This window comes from Hevea brasiliensis, chromosome 8 (genome assembly GCF_030052815.1).
Source record: "Hevea brasiliensis isolate MT/VB/25A 57/8 chromosome 8, ASM3005281v1, whole genome shotgun sequence".
In the NCBI taxonomy this organism is placed as follows: domain Eukaryota; kingdom Viridiplantae; phylum Streptophyta; class Magnoliopsida; order Malpighiales; family Euphorbiaceae; genus Hevea; species Hevea brasiliensis.
Genome location: NC_079500.1, coordinates 99,678,807 through 99,705,643, shown reverse-complemented (window position 1 = coordinate 99,705,643; position 26,837 = coordinate 99,678,807). Strand labels below are relative to the sequence as shown.

Below are 26,837 nucleotides of genomic sequence, written 5' to 3'. Positions count from 1 at the left end.
AGAAGTGAGTTTTGGATTTTTTTTATTTGATAAATATTAATTAGTTTTTAGGGTTTACAATTAAGCGAAAATTAAAGGGTTTTTTTTTTAATGTCATTATAATTTTTTTTTAACAATTATATTTCATTATAATAATTAAACAACAAAATTTAATGGGTGAACGATTAAGGGCAAAACAATTAATAAGGAAAATAAAGAACATATATATTTACAAGTTTTGTTTTGTTATGGCTCCGGTTTGAAGGGTCAGGTTTATACAATTTTTATTTTTTTAATATCTTTTGGGTGATCATGGGATCGTCTCTTTTACAGAGTCTGATATTTGAGCAAAAAGGTATTCAACCTGTCTCTCACATGGAAGTTGAAAATTGCTTAGCACCATTGCTGAATAAGCTTTTCACATAAAGGGTGATGGGATTTGACCTTCATTTTCTCTCTATGGCCCATCTCTCTTAATGCGCATGAATTGAATCCTATTCCCCCATTTTACTTGTTCATTTACACATTTTCTCCTCATTAATTCTATAATAATCTAATATATAATTTTTTTTTTCACTTTCTCAAGTGGGATGTATTCTCCTTTTGAAGTGATGATGATTAGACTGCGGCCATTCCTCCTCCATGACTATTGTGTATTGGTTGAGCCAAGTTGTGGAGAATTAAGCATCTTTGGACAATATCTTGGTGGTACAAGTAAATGGAATGTGTACTATCTATCAACCTTTCTTAATTAATTAGTTTTAATTATCTCATTGTTTAGCTAATAATTAATACATCATCATCTTGATCTAGTTTATCTTCTTTTTTTTTTTTCATGTTAATTATTGATCCTCAAGTTCATATATTGAACAATTAGAACAATGGACACTAATTTTCAATGCAATTTCATCATTATGTTAATTAATTTATATTGAGAATTACTACTTTGTCTATCTTTAGTTTGTTTCAAAAATTAATATAATTCCAATAAACTCTTCTTTTTATACATTGATTAATTTCACTTGATTAAATAGTTGTTTCAAAATTTTCAAAATACCAAAAAAAAAAAAAAACTCTACCTTATTTAATGTGAAATTAGGAGGCCAATGAAGTGGGGGATGAGCCAATATTCTATGAGATGGGATCTATTAGAGCATTTGAGAGGACATAGAACAAGAATAAAAGTGTACCCTAAACAATGAATAGACATGAATTTTATTGTTGCAAATAGCCCTAAAAACTTTTCAATTGACATTTAATTGCACTAAGCTAGAGAATTTCTGGTACAAAAGAAAGGAACAATTGATTCTATGGGCTATTAGCTAGATAGCTAGTTTACACTTTTCGTGGCAAAATATTCACCAATAAGTAGCAATAGTTTTCAGTCGCATATGTGTGGTGAGGATAGATGCCAATGCCTTAGGTGCAAGGCAACTGATCATAAAAGGACTCCTTATGATGTTAGCTAAGAGATACTAGTATTCCCTTATAAAGAAACTCATACGATATAGCATATAGAATATATCTTAAAAGTAAGACCTAAAATAAACTTTTATAAAGGCAAAATAGTATAGTTAGGTCTATTTAGGAACAAACATGAAAGATCGATTGTTTACCTAGTAGAGGCATAATTCTAACTTTTTATAGTGTAACAACTCAAGTACTATGAGTCGAAAGAATACGAGTAAAATGTTGGCCTTTTAAGCTATCCCATTAGTGCCAACAAAATATTTACATATACTAAAGGAAAAAAAAAATATATATATATATATATTAAAGTTAGGGTTTGTAAGGTTTCACTTAGTCGAAACCACCACTACCTCATGAATATATTCAATGTTCCTATCACTTTGAGATTGAAATCTCTGTTTAGGACCATGACTGAGCAATAAACATGCTTGTCGCATAAAGGGTTGATGAGATATTACTTTACTTTTTCATTTGTTTTCTCTTTTTTCTTTTCTTCTTTCCTATCGTTTGCTAAACAACTTGATCATATGCACGTATAGATCAAATAATGCTGATAAACTATAGAGCATTGGAGAGATATCTCTTTTCCATTACCAACTCTTATTATTGGTATGTGAAAAATTTAAACTTGATATCTCTCTTTGCATCTTTAAATGTGAAGAAAATTAATAAAATTATTCTTAATTGGCTAATTATTAGTTCTTTTGTTAGCTATTGGTAGATGTATTATATGATAAATAACCTAATAATTTTTGGTTTATTTATATAGAGATTATAGAGTTTCTTTATTTGAGTTGCTATTCAGAAAAGCTCGTTTAAAAAAATTAATTAAATAAATATTAAAAGTTCATTTTAAGTTAAATTTTATATATTTTAATTATAAAAATTCTAATTTTAAAATAATTAAATGAATTTTTTAAATTATTTTTTAAAATTATTTTTTAACAGAATTTAAAACGATATTTTTCTTAATTACAACGCTAAATAAACTCTTAATTTAATGATAAACAATTGGTTCCTAAAAGGTGATAAATAATTATTTAATTAGTGAATTAAAGAATTCTAATTATTAGACATAAATAATTTATAAATTGTAAAATGATGGATTGAAAATTGAGAGTTAAAATAAGATAAACATAAAAATTTAAACAAGATCTTTGGTATTAGATTATTTATATTTGTTCTTTATGAATGAATAATTAGTGAGGATTCTTGGTCCAACAATGTAATAGAGAGATTTAGTGAGTAGAAAATTATGAATTTTTGCCTTAGATTCATTGTCACCAGCAATTGGATACAATATAATCCATCTGATGGTGCAAATCTCCCAATTAAATCTCCCATCCGACAACAAAATCAGTGAATTTTGGCACCATCTTGTGCAGATACTAAAGGGTTTAATTAATTATATATATATATGATTTGCCAACTAGTAGTATTTTTGTGTAAAAACATCAAACACATAGTAGGCAATTATGAAAGGCTATTGAGCCATGTTGTTATTATTGGCCTAGCTAGTTGGGATTTGGGATTGGCCTACTATTGTCGTATTCATTTTGATCAGATTCTGCTTGATTTTCTTTTGCATATGGTGGCACACTTCCTTTATGGGTTAATCTTTGTTATTGGCTAGCTATTGATTACTAAATCAATATATACAGTCAGAAAAATCTCTAGTGTAGTGAGATATTATGGTTACTGGTGTTTTAATAAATATAGAAAATATTGAATAAATATAAAAAATAATGAATTATTAATCTAGCCTGACTTCTTCGATGACTGAAAAACGATGGTAGAATTCAAATATTATTTTAGAGAGAGTTAAATAAAAAATATAATGTGATTATTGTGATGTGCAAACTTATAATTCTATTATAATAAAGAATAGGTAAATTTTCTAATGAATAAAATTTAAATTAATAAATAAATAAATAATAAAGTAAATTAAAAGATTACTAATCTATTAGAAAATTTTAAATTTATAATTAAATATTTGAAATATAATTGTGTTAGAGTGAAGTAACTTAAAATTGTATTATATGCATATATTATAATATAAATATTTGTGATTTTCTTAATTTAAAGTAAAAATTAAATAAAACTTTAAATAACACTAAGTTACAATAATATATATATATATATATATATATATATATATATTTTCCACCCCTGCTAAAAGCATATTACCCATTTGATAGCATATTCGAATTTTCATTCCCCATTTTTTATTAAAAAATGTGATTATAAAAACTAAATAAATGAATAAATTATATTTTTTATGTCATAATCTCATCATATTTTTTACTAATTTAATGCATGATAATACTACGTTGTTAGATAAAAAGAAATTAAAGAAACTAAAGTATTACATATAAAATTTATATTAATTTCTCTTCTATAATCTATACCTTATGTCTATTAATTATATTCAAAAGTTTAAAATTATATTTCTTACTCGATTAGAAATTGAGTCATCATTCATAATAATTAAAACTCTGTAATTTAATACACAAATACATAAATGATATATATTTAGTATAAAGAATAGTTTCATTCAAAAAAATTCCAGCTTTAAAATTAGAAAACCTATCTAATATACTTACCCGTATTTTTTGCACCAGAAAAATTTTTTCAAACTTGTTTGACATTAAATTTCAGATGCCAAAAGTTGCTTTTTATAAAAAAATACTATTGAAAAAACAATTTAAAAAAAAAACTATTTTTCTTATTTTTGTGTTCTTGTGCTAAAATATATTGAATTTATTTATAAATTGGATTTTAATACTCTTTAACCAATATATTTAAAAAAATAATTTTCTCAACAATAATACTAAATAGATCCGACTTTTTAATTGTATAGTGTGACATAACTACGTATCAAATTGCTAAAAAATATAATAGAATTCTGATATGAGAGTTTTTTATGTAATATTTTTTTAGTTAAAAGGCTTTTTTGTAACTTTTTTTTAAGTTAAGAGATTTTATACTAAAAAAAAAAAAAGAGAGAGAGAGATGAAAGTGTAATAAACTCTAAATTTAAGTACCGATCGGTAAAAATACAAATGAGTAGAAGAAGAATTAATAAGGGTAGGTGTATGGGCAATTCATTTCCATAAATGGGTACTATGTAGGATAACTAGACCCTAATTTAATTACCAAAAGGAAGAGCAAACAATATAACACAAACACTAGCAAAGGACCAAAACAAGACAGCAACATTATTGATTTTGAAATGGTCCTGTCTTGACAGGGAAACCCCCACTTCACCGAAACAAAATTTAGATGGCACCTTCAATTCAAATCACACTAGCAGTCTAGCATAAAATAATTTAGGCAATTCATTTGGTTAAAGGAGCAAAAACCCCACCAATCCTCATACAACACATCATTGAGCAAGCACCCTCCCACTTGCATCTTCCTTTGCCATATTTGGTACACTCATGTCTAATAGTGTCTTAATTTTGCCCCCACCAAAGGGTACTATACTTTATAGTGCCATAAAATAAATCACTAAAGTCAAGCCACAATATCTAATCAAAGGGCTTTTTTTAAAATTTTTTGATCGTGGGGATCCCTATTTATGACTAGGAGATGCGTCTGGCCATGTCTAAGCGGAGGAAGTGATCCTTGAACTGTGGAAAAAGTTTTTCTTTTCAAGGTAAAGAAGCAATTATAGAGATATTGAAAGGAAAAAAGAAAGAAAAGAGAAGAAAGGAAAAGAAAATTAAATAAAAGTGGACATGAACAAAGTGGGTGGAAGTGGCTGAGTGAGTGGACTACTTGGCTTGATGTCGCCATGGATTTTACCTTAAATAGGATTTTATGTTTTCTTCTAGTGGGGTACTTAGTTCTTTCCATTCCATTCATTTCATAACTTTGACAAATTTTCCCTTTCTCTAACATTGATTTTTTTCAAATATTTTTTCTTTAAATATTTTGAAGCATTATTTATAAAAGAATTCACTTGTTTTATAAATTTTGCCCACTTTTTTGAGTTGCCCATAGCTCATTTCACCAAACATATTTACTTACATTTAATTTCATTCATGTATAATTGGTTGTATAAAGGGAAAAAAATTAAATGAATTTTTGTGTGTATTAAATATATTAAATATAAATTCATAAATAAATTTGATAAAAAAAATTTATATTAAAAGTATATATTTTTATATAATGCATCCCCAAATGTACTCTTTTTGCAAAATTTAAAGATATATTAAGAATACGAACTTTTAGAATTGACCCCAAATTGCCACATTTCTCCCTTTTTAGTGTTGTTTATCTAATTATTTTTCATCTCCTAAGCTCTATTTGTCTCGCAAAAAATAAATTGTATATAAAAAATATTTTACAATAAAATATTTTTCATTGAAATATTTTTAATTATTTAGTTACAATATTAAATTAATGATATGTGTTTATATTATAAATATATAAATATCTTGATATTCTAATAAGACAGTCAAAATGACTTTTTTTTTAAATAAATTTATTTTTCTTAAAAATGATTTAATTTTTTACTTAATCAGAAAAAAAATATCTTTTATTGACCTATTTTCTTAAATGTCTCAATCATTATAAAATGAGAAAAATATTTTTAATGAAACAAACAATTCTTAGTCTTCTCTTACTTTTTTGAATTTTATTTTATTTTTCTTTCTCTTTCTCTAGAAGCATATGTTCTCATCATTTTTTCATAAAATATGATTCCACTATAAGAATTGATATTTTTTTTAGTACGAAAATAAGAGAGTTAGCCTCAAGTCTGACTCTATGCCTTCAATAATTGAATCAAGTCAAATTAAATAAAAATTAATAATTCAAATTGTTTTGAACTTAATGTTAATTTTAGTTAATTATGATATAAACTTCATAAGAAATTATATTAATATAATTAATTAACAAATAGAATCAATTTTATATTTATTTATATTAAAGTTGTTGGATGAAAATGAAATTTTGCATCTCTAGGTATTGTCTTATTAATCTTAGCTCATCCTCTAACTAGGTCATATTTATAGCCATATCTCCATTCTCCACCACTAGCTTTTTCCTCCTTACGTGGACCACATTTGTATTTTTAAGGTTTAATTGTTCAAAAAAATTGAACATCTTTTGACCATGGTTTTGATTTTTGCCTTTAATATTTTTCTAAACCGGTTTAATTAAAAAAAATTGAAGATTTAACATTACAAATGTAGTTTGGTGATATTAGTAGCATTTTAAAAATTATAAAATTTCAAATTTAAATTTTATCGAGATCAAATAAATTAAGGAAAAAATAGAGTGGAAAACTTAATTATGTGTTCCACTATTTATTAGAATTTTTTCCATATAGTTGTTATGATATTTTCATACATCATTGTCTTCTTTTTTGGAATAATTTGTTTTCTTTTCTTACGTGAAAATTTAGTTTTCTCTATTGCGACGATTTTTTTTTATAATAGTATTTTGTTTTATTAATTGAGTATGAATGCAATGATAAGAAGTATAATTTTTTTTTATGACGATATCAAAATTTGATAATTTTTATATCGAAATCATAAAAAAAACTATGAATTTGAATAATGATAAATTACCATTGAGTGGAGCGTGCTTCTCACCGATTAGCCAATTGAAATACTTTGTCAATGTTAGATCATTTAAATTAAAATAATTATTATTATATTTTTTATAAGTGATTTATTTTAAATTTTTTATGTAAATTTATAATACTACGTAATTTTATATTTCAAATTTATAGTTTTTCAAGTTTTATCTTTTATTTTCTTAAAAATAAAAAATTTAGTACATCTAGTAATTTAAGAGGTCATATATAAGTTAAAACTTTAATATCTCATATCAATGTGTATGATATTGGAATTTTTTCAGAATTATGAAATTTTGAATTTGAATTTTAATTAAAATTAAATAAATTTAAAAAATTTTAATATGTTTTTATAAAAAAGTTTGAAATATGCAAAAGGAAAAAGCTTTTCCAAGTGTCCTAGAGTGCTTTAAGGAGCAATTCTAGCCCATAATGGGCCATGAAATGAAGATGGCCCTAAGAGCTTGCCCTAATAGGATAGAGAAGCATCTTACATGAGAACAATTAGGAGCCCACAAGTTGTAAAGGCTAGACCATGAAGTTAAGTGCACATAAGGCAATCCCAGGTCCCATACATCCCTCCTCTGGGCACTCATAGAGAATATCAACTTATTTTCTCTTATTTTATCTCAATAGTTAAAAAAAAAAAAATCTTAACCAATAAATTTAAACTCCACCATTCACTTCTAAATAACCTTATCTTTATTATTACCAGGCTATGTTGAGTTGTAAGAAAATATACAGCAAGAGAGAGACTAAATTGGTTTAAACTATTTTGGTATAAATAATTACGGCTTATTAATAATTTTAACGCTCTTTAGATTGAAAAAATTTCATAGGATAAGACTTCATTTATTGTATATAACTCAACTCAATTCAACTAAACCTTTATCCCAAAAATTTATATGGATTGATTTTAGGTTAAATCTACTCTCCTCCAAGTCAATTTAGGTCTACCCTCTTGTTCTTTCTATCCTCTAACCTAATGTAACCACCTCAATCTCCTTTCTCTCAACTTATCTTCAATTGGCACCACTCCTACCTTTTCTCTAATACTCTCATTAATTTTGACTACAGTTATTATATATCAATTTAATTTTGACTTTGATTAGCTATGTTATAAAAGATTAGACAAGGATTCCATTAATGATGTAACCTCATAGTTGAGATAGATAATCATGTAATATTAGTGGATTAAATAATTAAAAAGTAGAAACATAACTCAATTATGGCTTGGGATTAAGGTAAATTAGCAAGGATTTTTGTTGCTTCCCATTATATGAGTACTAATTAGTAGTCAACCCTTGTTAATGGTGGATTATCCTCATGGAATCCATCATTAATCATACTTCACTTTTGATTTAATCCCACCAAGTGTTGTCCTTTTAATGGAGTCCAATAGAGAGTAAATTGAACTTTTTGACTTTTACCACTTTGATGTGTGTTTATATAGTTGATAATACTAAAGTTGACAATGATGCTATGTTTTAATCTAAGATTGGGTAGAAAAGAAGCTTTATGCTCATAACTCAATGAATAAATTATCAATTCTATTGAAGCACCAAATGCATATAACAAAATCATGAAATCTATGCTAAGTAAATTACTTAAACACATAAACATCATTTAAATAAAGTGAGGTGCTAAATTTAATACATGTTCAATTGTTCAATCAAAAAATTATCTCATAATTGGAGATTAGTAGTTATCATTAGCATGGAATAGAATTTGTTAATCTTTAGTGGGTCATTTTCATTTTGAATTGAATTATTTGGAAACAATCAATTTTCTTTTTTTTTTTTTTCCCTGTGCCCAACTTTGATAGATATATGATGCAAATGCAATAATAGCATTAAATTTTGATGGTTCTCACCAAATATTAGTGAATGATTATCATAGAATAAACCAATATAAGTTTACTTCATCAGTAAAATTCATAATTATATATTAACCAACATTAAATCTCATTTTTAATCATGATTATGCATAAATTAGGATGACATGACATGTTCCTAATTCTTTTGACCTTGTGTACAAATAGTCTTAAGAGCGAATCACATTGGAGCTGGCAAATAAAAATAATTAATTACCGAAAGCCTGTTCAAATAATAATAATAATAATAATAATAATTATTATTATTATTTAGACCCAAAATATTTGAATAAATTGCCTCAACAATTCCTTAATTTATATGATTATTTTATTTAAGTCTTTAATTTTAATTTATTAAAATTAAATCCCTCCACTTTAGTTTTATTTTAAAAAAAATTCCAAAATTGCAATAACATATTTTTATATTAAAAAAATAAAATTATCTTTTTATCCTATTATCCTTCTTTTTCTCTTTTTATAAAATTATTTTATTTTAACTAAATCTATCAATAAAGTTATTAATTATGTATATGTTATTTATTATTAATTAAAATTTAATTTGTAATCACTTAGAAAAATAGTAATAATTTAAAATAATATATTGTTAATATATGATATTTTATCAATATTTTAATTTTTATATTAAAAACAATAATTTAAAATTTTATTTTGATTAAATATTAATTTTAAAAAAAAGTCAAAAAACCTTTTATAATAGATTAAAGAAACTTTTTCTAAAAAAAATGCTAAAGTTAAAAGATTTTATTTTAATAAATTGAAATTAAGTAAGTAAAATAAAATAGAGTGTGTTTATAAAGAATTCGAGTTTATATGAGAATTAATTTATCAACTGTTAGATTAAATTTTTGTATTTAAATTCGTGTATTCTTTATATACACTTTAATTAATTCTGCACATATTTCAATATAAATATGTAATTTAATGATTGTTAAAATCGTTCTTATGTGGAAATAAGCTTATATTAGATATACCCAATAAAATGACCATTTAAATTGAAGTACGATCTTTACAATTTACCACACAATGGTTACTTCATGTTGGAAATCATCATATGTAAAAAAATTAATTAATTAAAAAAATTACAACTATGAATGTACAAAATTAAACTTGGATGTTGTTAGATGGCATAAATAAATTCCAATTTAATGAAGAAAATGAAATGAAATTGTGCATGGCTGGAGGTTAGTTAATTAGCTATCATCATTATGTAACTTGAAACTTACCTTAATGTGTCCAAACATTAATACTTTTCAGTAAGATAATTAAAGAAAAAAAGACTGATCATCCTTATAGCTAAAATTTATGAAAATGAAAAAAATTAAATCCATCTTTACCATAATAAGATTTAAATTTTAATAATTTTATTAGATATGCCCATGAGCATAATATTATTTATTTTTGTATTTTTATTAAGATTGAATATATATATATTTATATGTATATATTTATTAAAAAAATTAAATGTGAATTATATGAGAATAAATATTTCATTAAGATTATTCTAATTTTAATAGTGGTTAATTCTCATTACTAACCTCTATGTGTGTATTTTATTTTTGACAAAAAAAAAAAAAGCCAAGGGAAGAGTTGGTGTGCGTGAGTCTGTAGCATAAAAACTGAAGTAAGTCTATCTGCTAGTGGGCTAGTCATTAGGATCCAATATCAATTATGAAGTACATGTGAATGTGGATTATATAAGAATAAATATTTTATTAAAATTGCTATTGTTTTAATAATGATCTATTTTTTTCACTAATCTATATGTACATATACTTTATGTTTGACAAAAAAAAATTAATATATAAATTCTTATTCATATATTATTAAAATTAAAGGTTGTAGTTAAAAATTTTCAATAATATTAGCAAAATCTGAATAAAAAATATATAAAAAAGAAAAGAAAGTAATGATAATAAAGTGGGCAAAAGAAGGGAAAATAAATTGAAACAATCTATAATGTTAACAATGGTCACATGGAAAGGAAGAAAGAAAGTAAAAAGCTGGTTTGTGTCGCACCATTCATGGAGAAACAACATCATGGTGTGAGGTGGCTCATATTTACTTTATCATTCATGAAAAAAGCAGCTTCTGCCAGTAAATATATTGAGCATTGGATCCATTAATAATAATAATAATGATAAATCCACCAATAATGGAGTAGGAATCTTCTGCTACCCATCAATAAAATGAAAGCAAATTTGTAATATTTTCAATTTTAAGAATTAATGTATACAATTATTTAGGTAATGTTTCTATTTAAATGAGTGAAATTCATAAATATGTCCCATAAAGGGAGCATACAATATGGTAAATCCAAGACAATTATACACTAGATGAGTAGGTGTAATTATATGTTCAATATAAAGAGATTTCTTTAATTTTTTTTTTCTAATCATAATAGAATAAGATGATGATAAATTGTTTTTTTTTTTCAATTATTTAAAAATATATGTATATATACAGGATAGGAAAGACATATTTTTTAATTAAATTATAATTAAAATTATTAATTTTGAACACAATGAAATAAATATTGAAACTAGAGGCATTGGAATTAATTATATTTGAAATTATGAGATATGAAATTTAAATTTTAATTAAAGTTAAATAAATTATTTAATAATAAAAACAAAATTAATTCCTGGGTGGGTCAATGCCATTGAATGATTGAGAATCAACTTTTCTTCTCTATTCATGTGCAATAAAACGTTTAAAAAGGGCCAAATTATTTTTGCAAAGTTTCAATATATAGGAAAAGTATAACATTATTTGTCTTCACATATGATATTATTAATTATTTATGAAAGCTACAAATTTTCTATAGTGCATAAATAATTTTATTTTAATTTTCTATTTCATTGAGAAGTTGTTGAAATTCGACTTCAATGAATTGAAATTTCATCATCCCCATTTTATTGAAGTTTAAACTAATGAAATATCATATTATTATTATTATTATTATTATTATTATTATTATTATTATTATTATTATTATTATTACATTATTTTAATAAAAAAATAAATTATTAATTATATGTGTTGTGCACGGCAAAACTTGTAAACTAAAAAAATTAAAGTAAATATATAAAATACTATTATTTATGTGGTTCATCTCTCCATATAAAATTATATCTATGAATATGTTATTTTTTATTAATAATAATAATAATAAATCATCTATTACATGCTCAAATAATACTATATATTAATTTAATTATATCTAAAAGAATTTTTATAAAAAATAAAAAATTACTCAAATTAAATATATTATTTAATTTTCTCAATTTTTTCTAAATATAATTAAATATATTTACTATTATAATTACTAGATAATAAAAAGTGACTTTAATTATAATGAGACTGTAATAAATAGAATTAAATTATCAATAATTGATGAAATTGCTCTCACGGTAATCCCATTTCATCAATTAAAAGTCACTCTCCATGTTAAAGCTACATTAAATAATATTTCTTTAAATTAAAAAAAAATATTTTAAATCAATTAACATTTTGAATCATAAATCCCCCAATATGAATTCAAACTCTTATAGAAATGAGAGACGAGACAAACAAAATAACATTTAAGTACATTTAAATAAAATAAATAAAGTAATAATTAAGTATCTTTTATTTTAACTGATTATATATATATATATGACAAAATAAAAAAAATTAAATATTAAATCCGAAATTCGTCCAAAAATACCACCTTGAAACGAAATTCCTTGCCCCACTCTACCATAAAGTGAAAAAGAAAAATAGAATAAAATAAAACAAAATAAAATAACAAAAAAAAGTTGAAAAAATGGTCCCCAAAAGAACTACGGTGACGCACCACCAAAAACAACAAAGACACGCAAGCACCCAAATAGTGCAAATTTCACGTGTACGTATAATAATTTTCCACGTGTCAAAACAAGACCCCACGGATCCCAAAACCCACGGCCCTGCACCCTTTCAAAGTTTGGTGAGAAAGACATAAAGACTTCTCTCTCCTAGCTTATGTCTTACAGCAACTAACGCACATAGAGAGAGACAGAGAGAGAGAGAGAGAGAGAGAAGAAAGAACATGCAAACCCTGAAACATGGCTTATTTTTTCTCACTTTTGACCCTCCAATTTTGCTTATCACCTGTTCCTTCCTTTCGTCTTCCTTCCTGTGTTTGACTTTTCATAATAATGTCAGAAGCAGAAGCAGAGCCTCCAGTCTTCTCAAACGTCCAAGCAGTTTTGGATTTTCTACGCCAAAATGGGCTAAAAGAAGCGGAGTCTGCTCTTAAAGAGGATATGAATGAGAAAAACGAACTGGGTTTGTTTGATTTCGAAAAATTCTTGTTTGTCTTGCCTCCGGTGAGGATTCCTGCGAGCCTCCGGCGAACGGAGGCCGATGGTGGTGGTGAAGCGTCGAGATCAAGTTCTGGGTCTGGCTCGGATGAGGAGTTTGTTAGCTTGAAATCTTCTACTAGTGATTTGTGCTCTTCAGGTAAGTTCTTAATTGTGTTAATTAAAGCTTCATCAGTTTTTAACTGCTGATTGATAATATTTTTTTTGCTGATTTTAAGATTCTTGCTTGATCATGTCTTTTATTTTATTCTATTTTATTTTATTTTATTTTATTCTTTTTTAGAATTTGAAAAGTTTTGTTTAAGGTGATTGGTCTGCATGTGGTTATCTGAATATGGAATCCTGTTTCTTCGTATCTGCTCCTCTATACTGAAACTCTAGGATTCAAATTTTACTATTTTTAGATCATTGGATTTTGTGTTTTATTACTATTTCATATAGATATGTAATTGATTCTTTTGTTTGTTTGTGGAGGGTCTCACACATGGAGCTCCGACAAAAGACTGTGAACTGTGATAAGATTCCTAGTTCTTATCTCTATAAATTCTTAGAAATCAGTGTGTGCAATTATTGTATAGAATTTCTACTTCTGAGTTCTGATAATGACTTGACACAGCAAGGTTATTTTATATCTATTATGGTACAATTCTTTTAATTTTCCGTTTTATGATCAATTCTTTTAATTTGAATGGTAATTTAGCTTATATGGAAATCCACTGCGATAATAGCTTTCAGATACTCTGGTTGTTTTATCAGTGTTTCTGGTATGTTGCAATGATTGCTTTTTACCATTGTGCATTGGCTTAATAGTATCGAAGTCGTCTTAAAGGATATATTAGGTTATGAGTTTGAACAGCAGTTAGTTGGCAGTTAATTGAGCAATCTGATCCCCTCTTTTTTATTTCTGCAGAATTTACAAATCCATATGGACTTCGTTCTGCATCACAGGCTAATTCAGAAACATCATCGGATAGGTTGTCTCAGTTTGGCACAGCACGCGATTATCCTGGTCTTGATTTGCAAAATGACCTCTATTGGTATGATGAGAGAGATGAGGGCTACTTCATGAGTCCATCCTTCAATGGGCAAGACTACTTCGGTGGTCCAAGTGAGGATAAATTTGTCATGACATCTGAGACAGTGAACCAATCAGAAAATCCAGTGAGTTTATATAATAAAAGTGAAGGATTTGGAACAGAAGCAACCAATGATTTCTTGGATAAGCCTTGCCTTTTTAATCTAACATCTGTGAAGGATGAGAATGAAGCTCAAGCAATGGATTATTATCATTTTGATAAAAGGAACCATCTTGAAGGAGACTTTGAGAGTAATGGTTGTTCTGTTCCTCTTTGCAAATGCTATGCAGGAGCAGGGGAAAATTGTTGCAGAGATCATATTGATCAAATCTACTTGAGCTCCAAAGAAACTGATTTAAGTGATTTTCAGCTAAAAATTGGAGACATTCCCACTGATTGTGATATAGCTCCTGGACATGGAAAAAACAAGAATGGTTACTACTCTTCAAAAGCACATTCCAAGAGGGACTGGTTTGAAAGTTATAAAAGCTCGACTGAAATCATATCAAATGGATTTGATGACTATGAAGTTGGAAATGGTAGAGAAGCAAATGGAGAAGCTGATGAGCTTAAGGCTGAAGCAGATGAAGAAGGTGAAGTTAATACGGATGAGCTTCTGTTGTTCAATAATCAGGAAGATGAATGTGAAGTGTTCAATCTGCGAATCATACACAGGAAAAACAGGTTAGTTGGAGATAGTTGGTTTCCTGAGATTTTGGTTGCATTGTAGTTTACATCTTGGTATGGATGCCATGTGAGAGAGTTTAAAATTTGTAGGAGTTAGCATGGCACAAGCAAATTTGTTCAATTGTTGGATTGAATGAGTAGACATGTTTTAGTTGAGTGGTGTCTGATATGACTTGCTCAAATTCTTGCCAGTTCTCTGCAGTAATTACTTATCAGGCCATTCTTAATTGGAAGGAGGAGATTACCCTTTATAGACAATTAACCCTTATATTGTTTAGGTCTTTTGTGTCTTGGTATCCTGCTGTTAGTTCTTTGTTTCAATGGATATTTGAAGCTTGTGCATGCTGGTTGATATGTACAATTGGTATACTCATTTGTTATGAAATCTACAGGACAGGATTTGAGGAAAATAAGGATCTGCCCATTGTGCTTAATACTGTCATTGCAGGCAGATATTATGTCACAGAATACCTAGGTTCGGCTGCTTTCAGTAAGGTTGTTCAAGCACATGATCTTCACACAGGAGTAGATGTTTGCCTGAAGATTATTAAAAATGATAAAGATTTTTTCGACCAGAGTTTAGATGAAATTAAACTTCTGAAGCTTGTGAACAAGCATGATCCAGCTGATGAACACCACATTCTGCGTCTTTATGACTACTTCTATCACCAGGTACATCTAGAAAAGTTGGGTAATTAATTGTGTTTTCCCGGAAAAAAGTTATTGCTAATAAGATGCTATTACACCTTTTCATTAATCACTCTTCTTGTACAGATGGTCTAATGCCTGATGGTATAATCATCAATCATGCCTCTTAATTTCAGCAAAAACTATCATTCTTCGCAAGTATTGTTTGGTCTAATGAAGACTTATTATTCTTTTTGTTTACGTTCTTGCACAGTCATTGGTGACAGAGAACAAACATCTGAGATTTTATAGCTTTATCTTGTGTATCATATCATTGTTATTGGTAATGAGTATATCTGGTTCTCTTATATTACTGATAGAAATTGTGAGAGCCATTACCATTTTCTTACTGGTTGAAATTCTTTTTTCTCTTGTAATATTGTCTGCTTAAAACTATGCAGGAGCATCTCGTCATTGTTTGTGAACTCCTCCGTGCAAACTTATATGAATTTCAGAAATTTAATCAAGAATCAGGTGGTGAGCCATATTTCACATTGAGCAGGCTGCAGGTTAGTTTTGTTCTGCAGTTGATAGAATGTTGTCTGCTTTAAATTATTTGTCTATAGCCTCCTCTTTTAGGTCCACAATTATATCGATTTAGTTTGTTGCATTTGGAGAACCATTAGAATCGCTTAGGATATATAGTTCTGATAAGTTATAATAATTTTGAATTTGCTAGTTGATATGAAGTAAATCATTTTAGCCATTCTAGTTGTTATTTGTTATAGGGGTGTGCAGTTTTCGGTTTAAACCGACAAACCGAACCGAACCGAACCGATTAATTCGGTTCAATCGGTTCGGTTTTAAAATTTAATCGGTTCGGTTCGGTTTATAATTTTGATAATTTCGGATTAATCTATTTTCATAAAAATCAAAAACCGAACCGAAATTATTAATATATATAGGAAATAAAAAAAATCGAACCAAATTGAATTGAACCGAATCGAACCGAACCGAAATCAAAGAAAACCGAACCAAACCTTAAGATTTTTGAGTTTTGATTTCTAATTTTTTTTGTTTTTATATTTTTATTATTTAGATTTAATGTTAAAAATATGAAATTTTATAAATTTCGGTTTGATGAACCGATATTTATCGGTTCGATTCGGTTCGGTTTTCTCTTATCAATCGGTTCGGTTCGGTTTTTAAAATTTTTGATTTTTAATTTTCGGTTTTATCGGTTCGGTTCGGTTCGGTTCGGAATCGAACCGACCGTTTGCACACCCCTAATTTGTTATGAAGGAATATTGCTATTTTTAATGACGAATGTAACTTTTGCTAATGTAAAACAGCATGAAACATTTCTAACTGTGAGCTGTTAATTGTTCTTCCCGTCACAGGTTATAACCCGGCAATGTTTGGAGGCACTGGAATACTTGCATCACTTGGGAATTATTCATTGCGATCTCAAGCCTGAGAATATTCTGATAAAGAGTTACAGGAGATGTGAGATAAAGGTTATTGATCTTGGAAGCAGTTGCTTTCAGTCAGACAACTTGTGCCTATATGTACAATCTCGTTCCTACAGAGCCCCTGAAGTCATTTTGGGTCTTCCATATGACCAAAAGATTGATTTATGGTCTCTTGGCTGCATTTTGGTGGAGCTATGTTCTGGGGAAGTATGTTTTAGCTTTACTTTCTATTTTTGTTGAATTAAAGTTGATATCTTTACTCATCTTTGCATATTCCATGGATAGCTTCAGTGGCCATTGAAGTTTCTCTTGGATTGCCTTGAACATTAAAGAATAGTTCCCTTCAATAATTTAGTCAGCATGTCATATTGAATATATATTCTTTATCAGGTGCTGTTTCCAAATGATTCGGTTGTAATGATCCTTGCACGCATGATTGGGATGCTGGGTCCTATTGATTTGGAGATGTTGGTGAGGGGCCAGGAGACGCACAAGTACTTTACAAAAGAATACGATCTCTATTATACAAATGAGGTTTGTCTGCCATGTTTCCTTCATTATAAGAAACCAAAAACACTTGGACTGCCATGCCATATATTCTCATTTTACCTTTACCAAATCAGAATGCTAATCATTTTGGGCCTGCTTTACAAAAGAAACTGTGAAAGCTGAAGTTGAATCTTCGTTCGAAGTTCAACCTAAGTGAAACTTCATTTAGACTCTTAATTTGCTGCTAAGTTAAACTACACTAGAAATTTTCACAGCATAACTTAAGGTACATATAAGTACTTAAGTGGAGAGACTTCCCTTCAAGATTAATGATTTTAAGCAATTTCCTTAATATATAACGGTTGAAAACATGTTTTCTTTCATTAGCAGGTACAGTGCAGTTCCTAATGTGTATTGGTTTTTAGTTATTAGTTTTCTGTTTTGTGCTTTGAGAGGGTCATGGCATGGTGAGCCTCGGCTCACCAGTAAGGTTGTTTCTTTATGATAAAAAATGTTACGTGTTTGTCATAGAAACCTCCTCTCTGTAAAAATGCAAGGGCAAGTGCTTATGTGATCCACACCTCAGTACTCATATAACTAGTTGTCCGTCCAGGAAACAAACCAAGCAGAATACATAATCCCAGAGGAGTCCTCTTTGGAGCATCATCTTCAAACTTATGATGCTGGATTCATCGACTTCGTGAGAAGCTTGCTCGAGGTCAATCCTTTGAGGCGTCCAACTGCAAGGGAGGCACTAGAGCACCCTTGGCTTTCGTATTCATATGAATCAAATTCTTACTGAATTTCTGGAGGATTTACCACTCTTGTTGATACGTTTATGTTTTTTTAGAACCGTCTTGTGAGCCAAAAACTCTCATGGAACACGAGACTGGAACACAGATTTCCGATATCAGTTTTGGTTTGATGTGCAAGCAACCACACCAGCTTATTGAAGTGAGTTGCATATACTTGCTTGTTAATCAACACATAATTTTAGTGTACAGGAGGTTGTCCTGCATATTTTTTGATCCCTTCACTTGATTGGGATTTATGTAGCTTGAGCACAGCATTATTGCTTCACTTGATTGGGATTTATGTAGCTTGAGCACAGCATTATTGATTTGTAAAAACAAAGGCACAATAATAAGATGATTAGTGCATTTGGATTCTTCATACTTGGTGAGTGCTTGCCACTTTTGAATCTGTATTTCTGAGTCTTTTGGCATTCTTAGCAGCTCCTGAAGCTTCTTGTTCACCATAATTCCAAGACAGTTGTTGCTGCTCTTTTTCATTTCTCTCCTTGGTTATTTTCTCATCAGTTTACTAAAATGATATCATACTTGTTGATTTGGATAGATCTGGTGATGCATAGTGGGGCTCACCTTTTAAATAGGTGAGTCTCACATATTTGTATATCGAGTCTATGGTGAACTGGGTTTAGGCTGCTGATTTAAACTTAATCAACTATAATTATTTGAGTTATGGGCATTTGGATCTTCATGGGTTTTATGATTAGGTCCAGCTCAATCTAGCCCATATCAGTTTCTTTGAGAATCAATCTAGCCCATATATATGTATATATATATATATATATAGAGAGAGAGAGAGAGAGAGAGAGAGAGAGAGAGAGAGAGAGACTTGGTCTTAATCGCTAGTCTTTGGCTGCTAGTTGTTGGAAGTCCAAATCTTATAAAGTTGGCCTAGGACTCGTACATAGATAAATATGAACAATTAATTAACATACAAATAAAACAGAAAATTTATTTACTAAACTATTAAATGGGGATCACAAGGTTGCATATTAAAATTATATTTACAATTAAACAGTACGGATTATAACTTAATTTTATTAGTAATATTATCAAAATTTTGAATTTCAATAGAAGATAATTATATTATAATAATTTTAAAATTATTAATTTTTTTTTAAATAGCGCGTAATTTATAAGGTGTTGGAATTGTTGCTATTATATTTAAGGAAAGGGCATAGAAACGAACAAAATGTTATATATATATATATATATATATATATATTTTTTTTTTTTTTTCTTTCAAAGCTGTCATGAACTTGCATATCATGTACCAGGAGTTGGTCAGAGACAGAGCTCGTGTGCATTTAACCATGTCATACGTGACGCAAGCACTTGGTCTTATTTTAATATTTATTATTATTTCAATTTGCATATTTATACAAATAATTAATTTCATAATTAAAATTATAATTTATATATATTACATGTCTTAGATTCGAATCTTTTGGTTATTTTAATATGGTTAAGATCTCAAACTAACTCATTCCCAAAATAAGAAATTCCAGTTATATCATTGTTATTGTTATTAAGTAATAATTTGAATCCATCATTTACTTTTGTTTTCTTATTTTCTATTTATTATATATTTTTAATATAATTATTTTTTATAATAAATATATTTTTTTTACATTATTACAAGTTTTACCTATTTTACAAAACATAATTTAAAAATTAAATACTTTCTTGTTAGAGAATATCACCAGTCTCAATTATCATATCTATAATAGATATATCCAGAAAAAACAATTATTCAAATATGATTTTTTTTTACTCTTAATTCATATATATGTATTAAGATCATATTTATTATGACGTAATCAAAATTATAATGTAATCGTAATTATATTACATATTTAATTATATTATTTGATAACATGAAAAATTTTGATATGATAAAATAATAATTATATAATATAATCAATTATATTTAAAGTAATGCAATCATCATACAAAAATAGATATAATTATTATTATTAATTTTAATTTTTTTATTTATTTTAATACTACTACCAGCACTATTATTATCTAGCCATCACTGATACTACCACCAATACTATCACTATTATTATCACTATTATTATTATTTTACTACTATCAATTTTACTACTATTACCACATTTACCATCATTACTTCACTATACCGCCGTCGTCGCCACCACCACAACCATCTAATCATTGTTATTGTCACCAATACCATTATTTAGCCACCACTATCACTTATCTACCAATCATTACAATCAATATCACATATTATTAATATTATAAATAAATTAAATATTAAAATCAAAATAATCATTACTTTATACTATTTATTTTTTTTATATTTTATAACTAAATATAAAAATATAATAATAATTAAATTTTAATTATATTATATAATTAATTACATTACATTATGTCCGTACTTTTTTTTTAATCTCTTTTAATTTTAAAAATTCGATCATTTATTTTGATTGTAACTCTTTTACGTGACTATTTAACATTAAAATTAAAGAGTTAAATATATTTTTAAAAAAATATATATTTTATATGTTATTTAAAAAAATAATTTAAAAAATATTTAATTATTTTAATATTTTTATAATTAAAATTTCTTTATTTGAAATTGTAATAATTAATTAAACATTATCCTCTTAATTGACTTGAAGGGCTAAAATAAATATTTCTAAAGATGGAATTTAATCATTACTTTTGTTTTTTTATACCATATATAATCCATTATCATGCCTTGTCAGCATTCAACGCAACGTTGGATTTGAGTCTACCTTGGAATCAGTGCAAAGTGAAAGGTTGCAATTGTTTTTGTGTAGACATGAGTTTACCAGATATCACCTTCTTAGCCCTTTAAGGCTTTACAGCATGAGTAATAATGATCTTAAAGAGCTAAAGATTGTCTCTTCTCATTGGTTGATTCAATTCAATAAAAACTACCTCTTTCACTTTCTCCGTCTCTCTGTCGTTTGCTATTCTTTTTCCACGCTCTGCTTCCAGCGCGTGCAACACCTTCCCAATTATTGCGTTTATTTTAAATTAACTAATTTTCATATTTAAAATAAAAAAATTAATTTTTTTTTTAATTTTTTTTATTTAAAAAAATAAATATCATATATAATAACATGAGAATTCTTCCAATGTCATAGTTATTATATAAATATCATATAAAATAAATATCATAGTTATTATCCGCTTCCATTAAATTAAGAAAAGAGAAGAAAAATCTTGAGCGCGTGGGATGAATTTTACCTCTTTCAGTCTTTCTTACACAACTCGTTTTCTCTCACTGGACTTTTATCGAATAATAAACATTCACCACCGCCACCACCATTATATAAAAAAATAAAAATTGATAATTTTTTAATTTAGATAAATACAGTATATCCGTTGGCTCTTAACCACCACTCCTCCTCCTCCTCCTCCTCTTCCTTCACCTCCACCACCACCACCCATTTCTATTCCATGGCTGAGTTGACTCAGCCCGAGGTCGTCTACTCACCTCGCTCTCTTCAACTATGGAGGACGCTCTGGAACTGGCTCGCTTTCCTCTTCCAGATCTTCCTCCAGATCCTCAGAGCCTTAGGCCACCTTCCTCTGCTTTCTTCTTCTTCTTCCTCTTCTAACTCTTTCAAGCCTTTGCCAGTCGTTGAGTTGCTGGAAACTGACTCTTCCGACACTCTTGAGATCACCGCCGGCCCTGACTCCGTTCCTGTCGATGAGCCTGTCAAAAAACTTACGGTATGGTTTTCTGTTTTTCAGGAATTCCAATTTCTTCCCTTTTTTGTTTTCTTGTCTGCTTCTGGTGTGATTGATTCTTCTTATTTATATGCAGATAAAAATAGAAATAGATACAGTGGACATTTTAGGCTAAATTTTGGTGACCGTTATATATACATAAACTGAGAAATTATTATAATTAGGAGATAAATGACTCTAATTTTGGATGGAACATATCTTCTCAAGTTTTGTGCTTTCTCTAAAGTCTGAATAGCAGGGGATTGCTGGGATTGGTTTGGTCTGCATAGCAGGGAATTACTGGGATTGGTGTAGTCTGCATAGCAGGAGATTACTGGGATTGTTATCTGGTGAGGCACGAGTGAGAACACTATAGAATATGTTCTGCATTTGCAAATATTTTTGGATGACTTTTACACCTGGGTTTTAGTCTTTAATTTGAAGTGATTATTTTTAGCTGTGTACCATAATTTGCCCATTGTTTGTGTGTGTGTATATATATATATATATTTTAAGTTCATAATAATTTATGTTTTACCTTTCTTACATTTATTTAGTTATTCTTCTTTCTTTGAAAACATTTGGAATCACAAGATTGTTTTTTGGGTTACTGGTTTTGACTTCTGTGGAGTGTGGATTATGATTATACAAACAAAACATAAATATGAGGTTTTTGTAGAATCTAGTAATCGTGTCTCGTTTATTCTTGATCTTCAGTATGCAATCTATCAAGTTTGAAGCCCTGAGGGCAATACATGTGTTGCTGTGTTATCTTTTCTGAATTACTTGCTTTACTGTGCTGAGTGGTTTCATCAACTTCTTTCTCTCTGTTTGTTTATGCCCTTGAGCACGTGTTGCACCTGCAGGTGGTTCTTGACTTGGATGAAACTCTAGTATGTGCATATGAGACATGTAGTTTGCCAGCTATTCTACGTAATCAAGCAACAGAAGCTGGACTGAAGTGGTTTGAACTGGAATGCGTATCTTCAGACAAGGTCTCATATGTTCTAGTCCCTCTCCAGTTCTCTCTCTCTCTCTGAATGATTATTTGGTGTCTATTGAAAAGAAACTATTTTGACATCACTATGTTGGGCTTTGAAGGAATGTGAAGGGAAACCTAAGATCAATTATGTTACGGTGTTTGAGCGTCCAGGGTTAGCTGAATTCCTAAAACAACTGAGTGAATTTGCTGATCTTGTTCTGTTTACTGCTGGCCTTGAAGGTTTGTTTATTACTTCACGCCATTTTATGCTTTATTATTTGCTGCTACTTCTTTTTCTTTTATCACACTATTTTAAGTTCAATTTACAATCTATGTTTGTTTACAGGTTACGCTAAGCCCCTTGTTGACAGAATAGATACAGAAAATCTATTTAGTCTTCGCCTTTATCGGCCTTCAACAATTAGCACGTATGTACCATTTTCTGTATTGCTCCTTAGCTACTTTATTTCTTTTTATATCTTTTTTCCCCAAATTTGTAACTAGTCTAAAAAAATAGGCCATTCATATTTCTATTCTTTTTTAGCTTGAAAATTTTGCTAATCTGGAGAAACATGTCTCTCTTGCTGACAAGTGAAAACACGTACTCTCTTGTAGATATGTATAAAAGGTTATGTATCATACATTAATCCCAAAGAGAGCGTGTTTTCTAACTCTTGGGAGTTGGGAGAGTAATGAAAAATAAGCGTTTGTGTTGGAAGCAAAATTTTTAATTGCTTTTCTTGGATGATATTCTTAGAGTAAGCTCGAGTGTGCTGCTAGATTAGCTGTTTACTGATTTGAAGCCCATAACTGATTCATGAAACACAAGTATCTTGTGAAAAGAAATGGAATCTGAATCAAGAAAATTGTTACTTTTTGTAGACCATGTAAGTTACTAAACCTTCTATGTTAAATTGCTAATGTATACAAAACAGGGCTTGTCCAACTTCTTTCAGATACGTGCATGCAATTTCTATCTGTTATTACACCCTTTTAGAAGGCCAATGGGTCAAAAAATTTCAAGAAGATTTTAAATTATTGCATGATGTGTAGAAGAAAACAGCACCCTTAGCCCAAAATTGTTTGTTGTGCAAGCTGTTCTATAACTCTAGCATAAGTTGAAAATAGATAATGCATTTGCATATTCTGTGGAAAGTCAACTAATCTTGTTTTATGTGGGGTTCTGAGTTTGTTTTCTACATCTCTTAGACTGCACTATTGATGTTCTAAAGAATCATCACTTCTCAGAAAGACAATGTGTTAGTATTTAGTTAATGAGTTCACGTGTGTACTTTTTACTTGGAATATGATGTTCATATTAGGGGTGAGCATTCGGTTCGAACCGAACCGAACCGAACCGAATCGAACCGAATTAAATTATAAAAACCGAATTTTAAATTTTAAAAACTGAATTTTAAATTTTAGAAACCGAACCGAACCAAAATGGATGAAAAATCGAATCGAATCGAACCGAACCGCTCTATTTCGGTTCTGTTTGGTTTAAGCCGATCGGTTTTGATTTTTTATTGATTTTTTAATTTAGACTTGATTTTCAAGTTATTTGGTCTAATTTTGACTTTGGTTTGAACCTAATAACCATTAATCAATGAAATTAAACAATTAATATATATAAAATTAAATATAATTTATAAATTTTCCATAAAAATAAATTAATTCAAAAATCGATTCGGTTCGATTTGGTTCGATTTGACTATATAAATTACTATTCGGTTCAATTCGGTTTAATCGATTTTTTTTCTCTTCAAAACCGAATCGAACTAAAATAACCGAAATTTTTATAATGTAAAACCGAACCGAACCGATTGAAACGAATTGACTTGGTTCGGTTCGGTTTTTCGGTTTGAACCGAATTCTGCTCAGCCCTAGTTCATATGCCAAATCATTCAAGAAAAATGAAGAAACAACTTTATTTCTTTAGACAATAAATTGCATTACTTCCAATTATTCCTTGATGGTTGATGCTTTATGCTGTACAATTTAATTTGATTCTTGTCCTTTATTTTTTAAAGAAACTGTCATTGTTAATGATCATTAAGCTTCTTTTATGACCATTAAGCCTGAGAATTGTTTTTTAAAATTGGCAAATCTCTCATGTGGTATGTGAACAGGGAGTATAGGGAGCATGTGAAGGATCTGTCTTGCCTATCAAAGGATCCTTGCCGGACTGTTATAGTTGACAACAATCCATTTAGTTTCTTGTTGCAACCATTGAATGGAATTCCATGTGTTCCTTTTACTGCGGGTCAACCATATGATACACAGGTCACTATATCTAAATTGCAAACTTTGAAAATGAGTTCTGCAATCCGGTTTTTTCCTTTACTTACCAGCATTCCATCTCTCTTTCTTTTATTTATTTGTTTATTTTTTTTATGGCTTTATCAGCTTCTGGATGTACTCCTTCCGCTCCTTAAGCACCTCTCTAATCAGAAAGACGTGAGACCTGTGCTATATGAAAGATTCCACATGCCTGAATGGTTTCAAAAGCAGGGGATCCCTGCTTCTGGCCAGACATAGTAGGATAAAGATAGAATGCAAATGAAAGCCACAATCCTTTTACTATCCACAGGCAGCATTTTGTGTGGAACACAACTTTTTGTATATAGGTTTAATTTGTATGCCAGAGGAATTCATGAATGTCAAAGCTCATGTAGTTTTGGGAAAAGGATTCATCTGCTGCTTTCGTTGGCCAAATAGGCACAAAAGTTATTTCTGTAGATTTGTTAATACTCTGATTCTTATTGTAATTCTGTTTATATGTTTGCAATCTGGTGAATGTTTATGTATCTTTCTCAGTTCTGTAAATTGTACTTTTATCAATGATTATTAGTAGTTCACACTTTTCAGATTGTGTTGCTCAGTAGGTTTTAAAGTGAGATTTATTGCTTGTGTGTTTCTGTCCTGCATACAAGCACAAGAAGACTAGCTCTGGTTTCCATCTGCATATTAACTGTACTTGCACTGTCAAGAGTAATAGTCATCCCTTTCTCACTGATCATTACACTTTGTGGATCCATATTCATCTGGGTTGCCTTCCCATAGGTTAATTTGAGAGTTAGAAGAAATGCTTGCCTAAATTTTTCCTGAAAATATTGTGTTTAAGCTCCAAAGCATGGTTAAGCTCCTGCAATCTTCACCTTGCCAAGTTCAATCTTTTTATTATCTTGTGCATGTGCCACCAAAAATTGCCTGGCAGTGTCTAGTAATGGACGCATACAGAAGGTGAAGGATATCCTGCATCTGCATGGGCACATGGGTGGCTGTTGCTTTGTCAAGTTGACAATGGTTTAATGATTAATTAAGGATTAATTATCAATCCAACGTGATGTTTAGGAACTTTAAATCTTTAACAGCTTTGCATATCCTTAAAACCTTACATATGTTGTAAGAATGCCGACCGAAAGCTGCTTGTATATGCACATAAACAGCAACAAAAAGCACTCACTTAACTTGTCCTTCTCAAGACTGGCCATATCTTATACCCTTTTCTATTTCCATTTTTTTAAAACTTTCATTGAAGTCTACAATGGAGTTTGGTTTCTCTTTTCCAAAGTCATACCCATAGAAAACAACTTGTATTGTTCTTGTTCTGGTGTCAAACATAACTCATCATCTAGTATTGATGTTTGTTAGACTTAATTTGGTCTTCTCGCTTTAAATTGATCATCA

At 28.9% G+C, this 26,837-nt stretch overlaps 2 protein-coding genes across 3 annotated transcripts; both read left to right on the top strand.

The window, feature by feature from the left end:
• Positions 1-12,935: 12,935 nt before the first annotated feature.
• On the top strand, positions 12,936-23,160 carry LOC110646449 (uncharacterized). 2 transcript variants are annotated; one of them, XR_009150725.1, is made up of 8 exons: positions 12,936-13,412; positions 14,184-15,033; positions 15,429-15,708; positions 16,125-16,232; positions 17,064-17,342; positions 17,526-18,578; positions 18,725-18,803; positions 23,032-23,160. XR_009150725.1 is itself a non-coding variant. In XM_058151818.1 (7 exons), exons 1-7 carry the CDS (start codon positions 13,109-13,111, stop codon positions 18,424-18,426), a joined length of 2,154 nt encoding a protein of 717 aa, XP_058007801.1. In that variant the 5' UTR covers positions 12,936-13,108; the 3' UTR covers positions 18,427-18,675. The 2 variants fall into 2 exon arrangements, 1 of the variants encoding a protein (XP_058007801.1); XM_058151818.1 differs by lacking the exons at positions 18,725-18,803; positions 23,032-23,160 and having other exon boundaries at positions 17,526-17,669; positions 18,238-18,675.
• LOC110646455 (uncharacterized) lies at positions 21,755-26,014 on the top strand. Its single transcript, XM_021799892.2, has 6 exons — positions 21,755-22,168; positions 23,032-23,160; positions 23,267-23,387; positions 23,494-23,575; positions 25,277-25,430; positions 25,554-26,014. Exons 1-6 carry the CDS (start codon positions 21,893-21,895, stop codon positions 25,683-25,685), a joined length of 894 nt encoding a protein of 297 aa, XP_021655584.2. The 5' UTR covers positions 21,755-21,892; the 3' UTR covers positions 25,686-26,014.
• The last annotated feature ends 823 nt before the right edge of the window (positions 26,015-26,837 follow it).

Excerpts from the sequence above, each read along its gene's own strand:
- LOC110646455 (XM_021799892.2), top strand. The coding sequence starts at position 21,893 with ATGGCTGAGTTGACTCAGCCCGAGGTCGTCTACTCACCTCGCTCTCTT. Across the intron at positions 22,169-23,031 it reads AGCCTGTCAAAAAACTTACG|GTGGTTCTTGACTTGGATGA; the intron begins GTATGGTTTTCT and ends TTGCACCTGCAG. Across the intron at positions 23,576-25,276 it reads CGGCCTTCAACAATTAGCAC|GGAGTATAGGGAGCATGTGA; the intron begins GTATGTACCATT and ends GTATGTGAACAG.
- LOC110646449 (XM_058151818.1), top strand. The coding sequence starts at position 13,109 with ATGTCAGAAGCAGAAGCAGAGCCTCCAGTCTTCTCAAACGTCCAAGCA. Across the intron at positions 15,709-16,124 it reads ATGACTACTTCTATCACCAG|GAGCATCTCGTCATTGTTTG; the intron begins GTACATCTAGAA and ends AAAACTATGCAG. Across the intron at positions 16,233-17,063 it reads TCACATTGAGCAGGCTGCAG|GTTATAACCCGGCAATGTTT; the intron begins GTTAGTTTTGTT and ends TTCCCGTCACAG.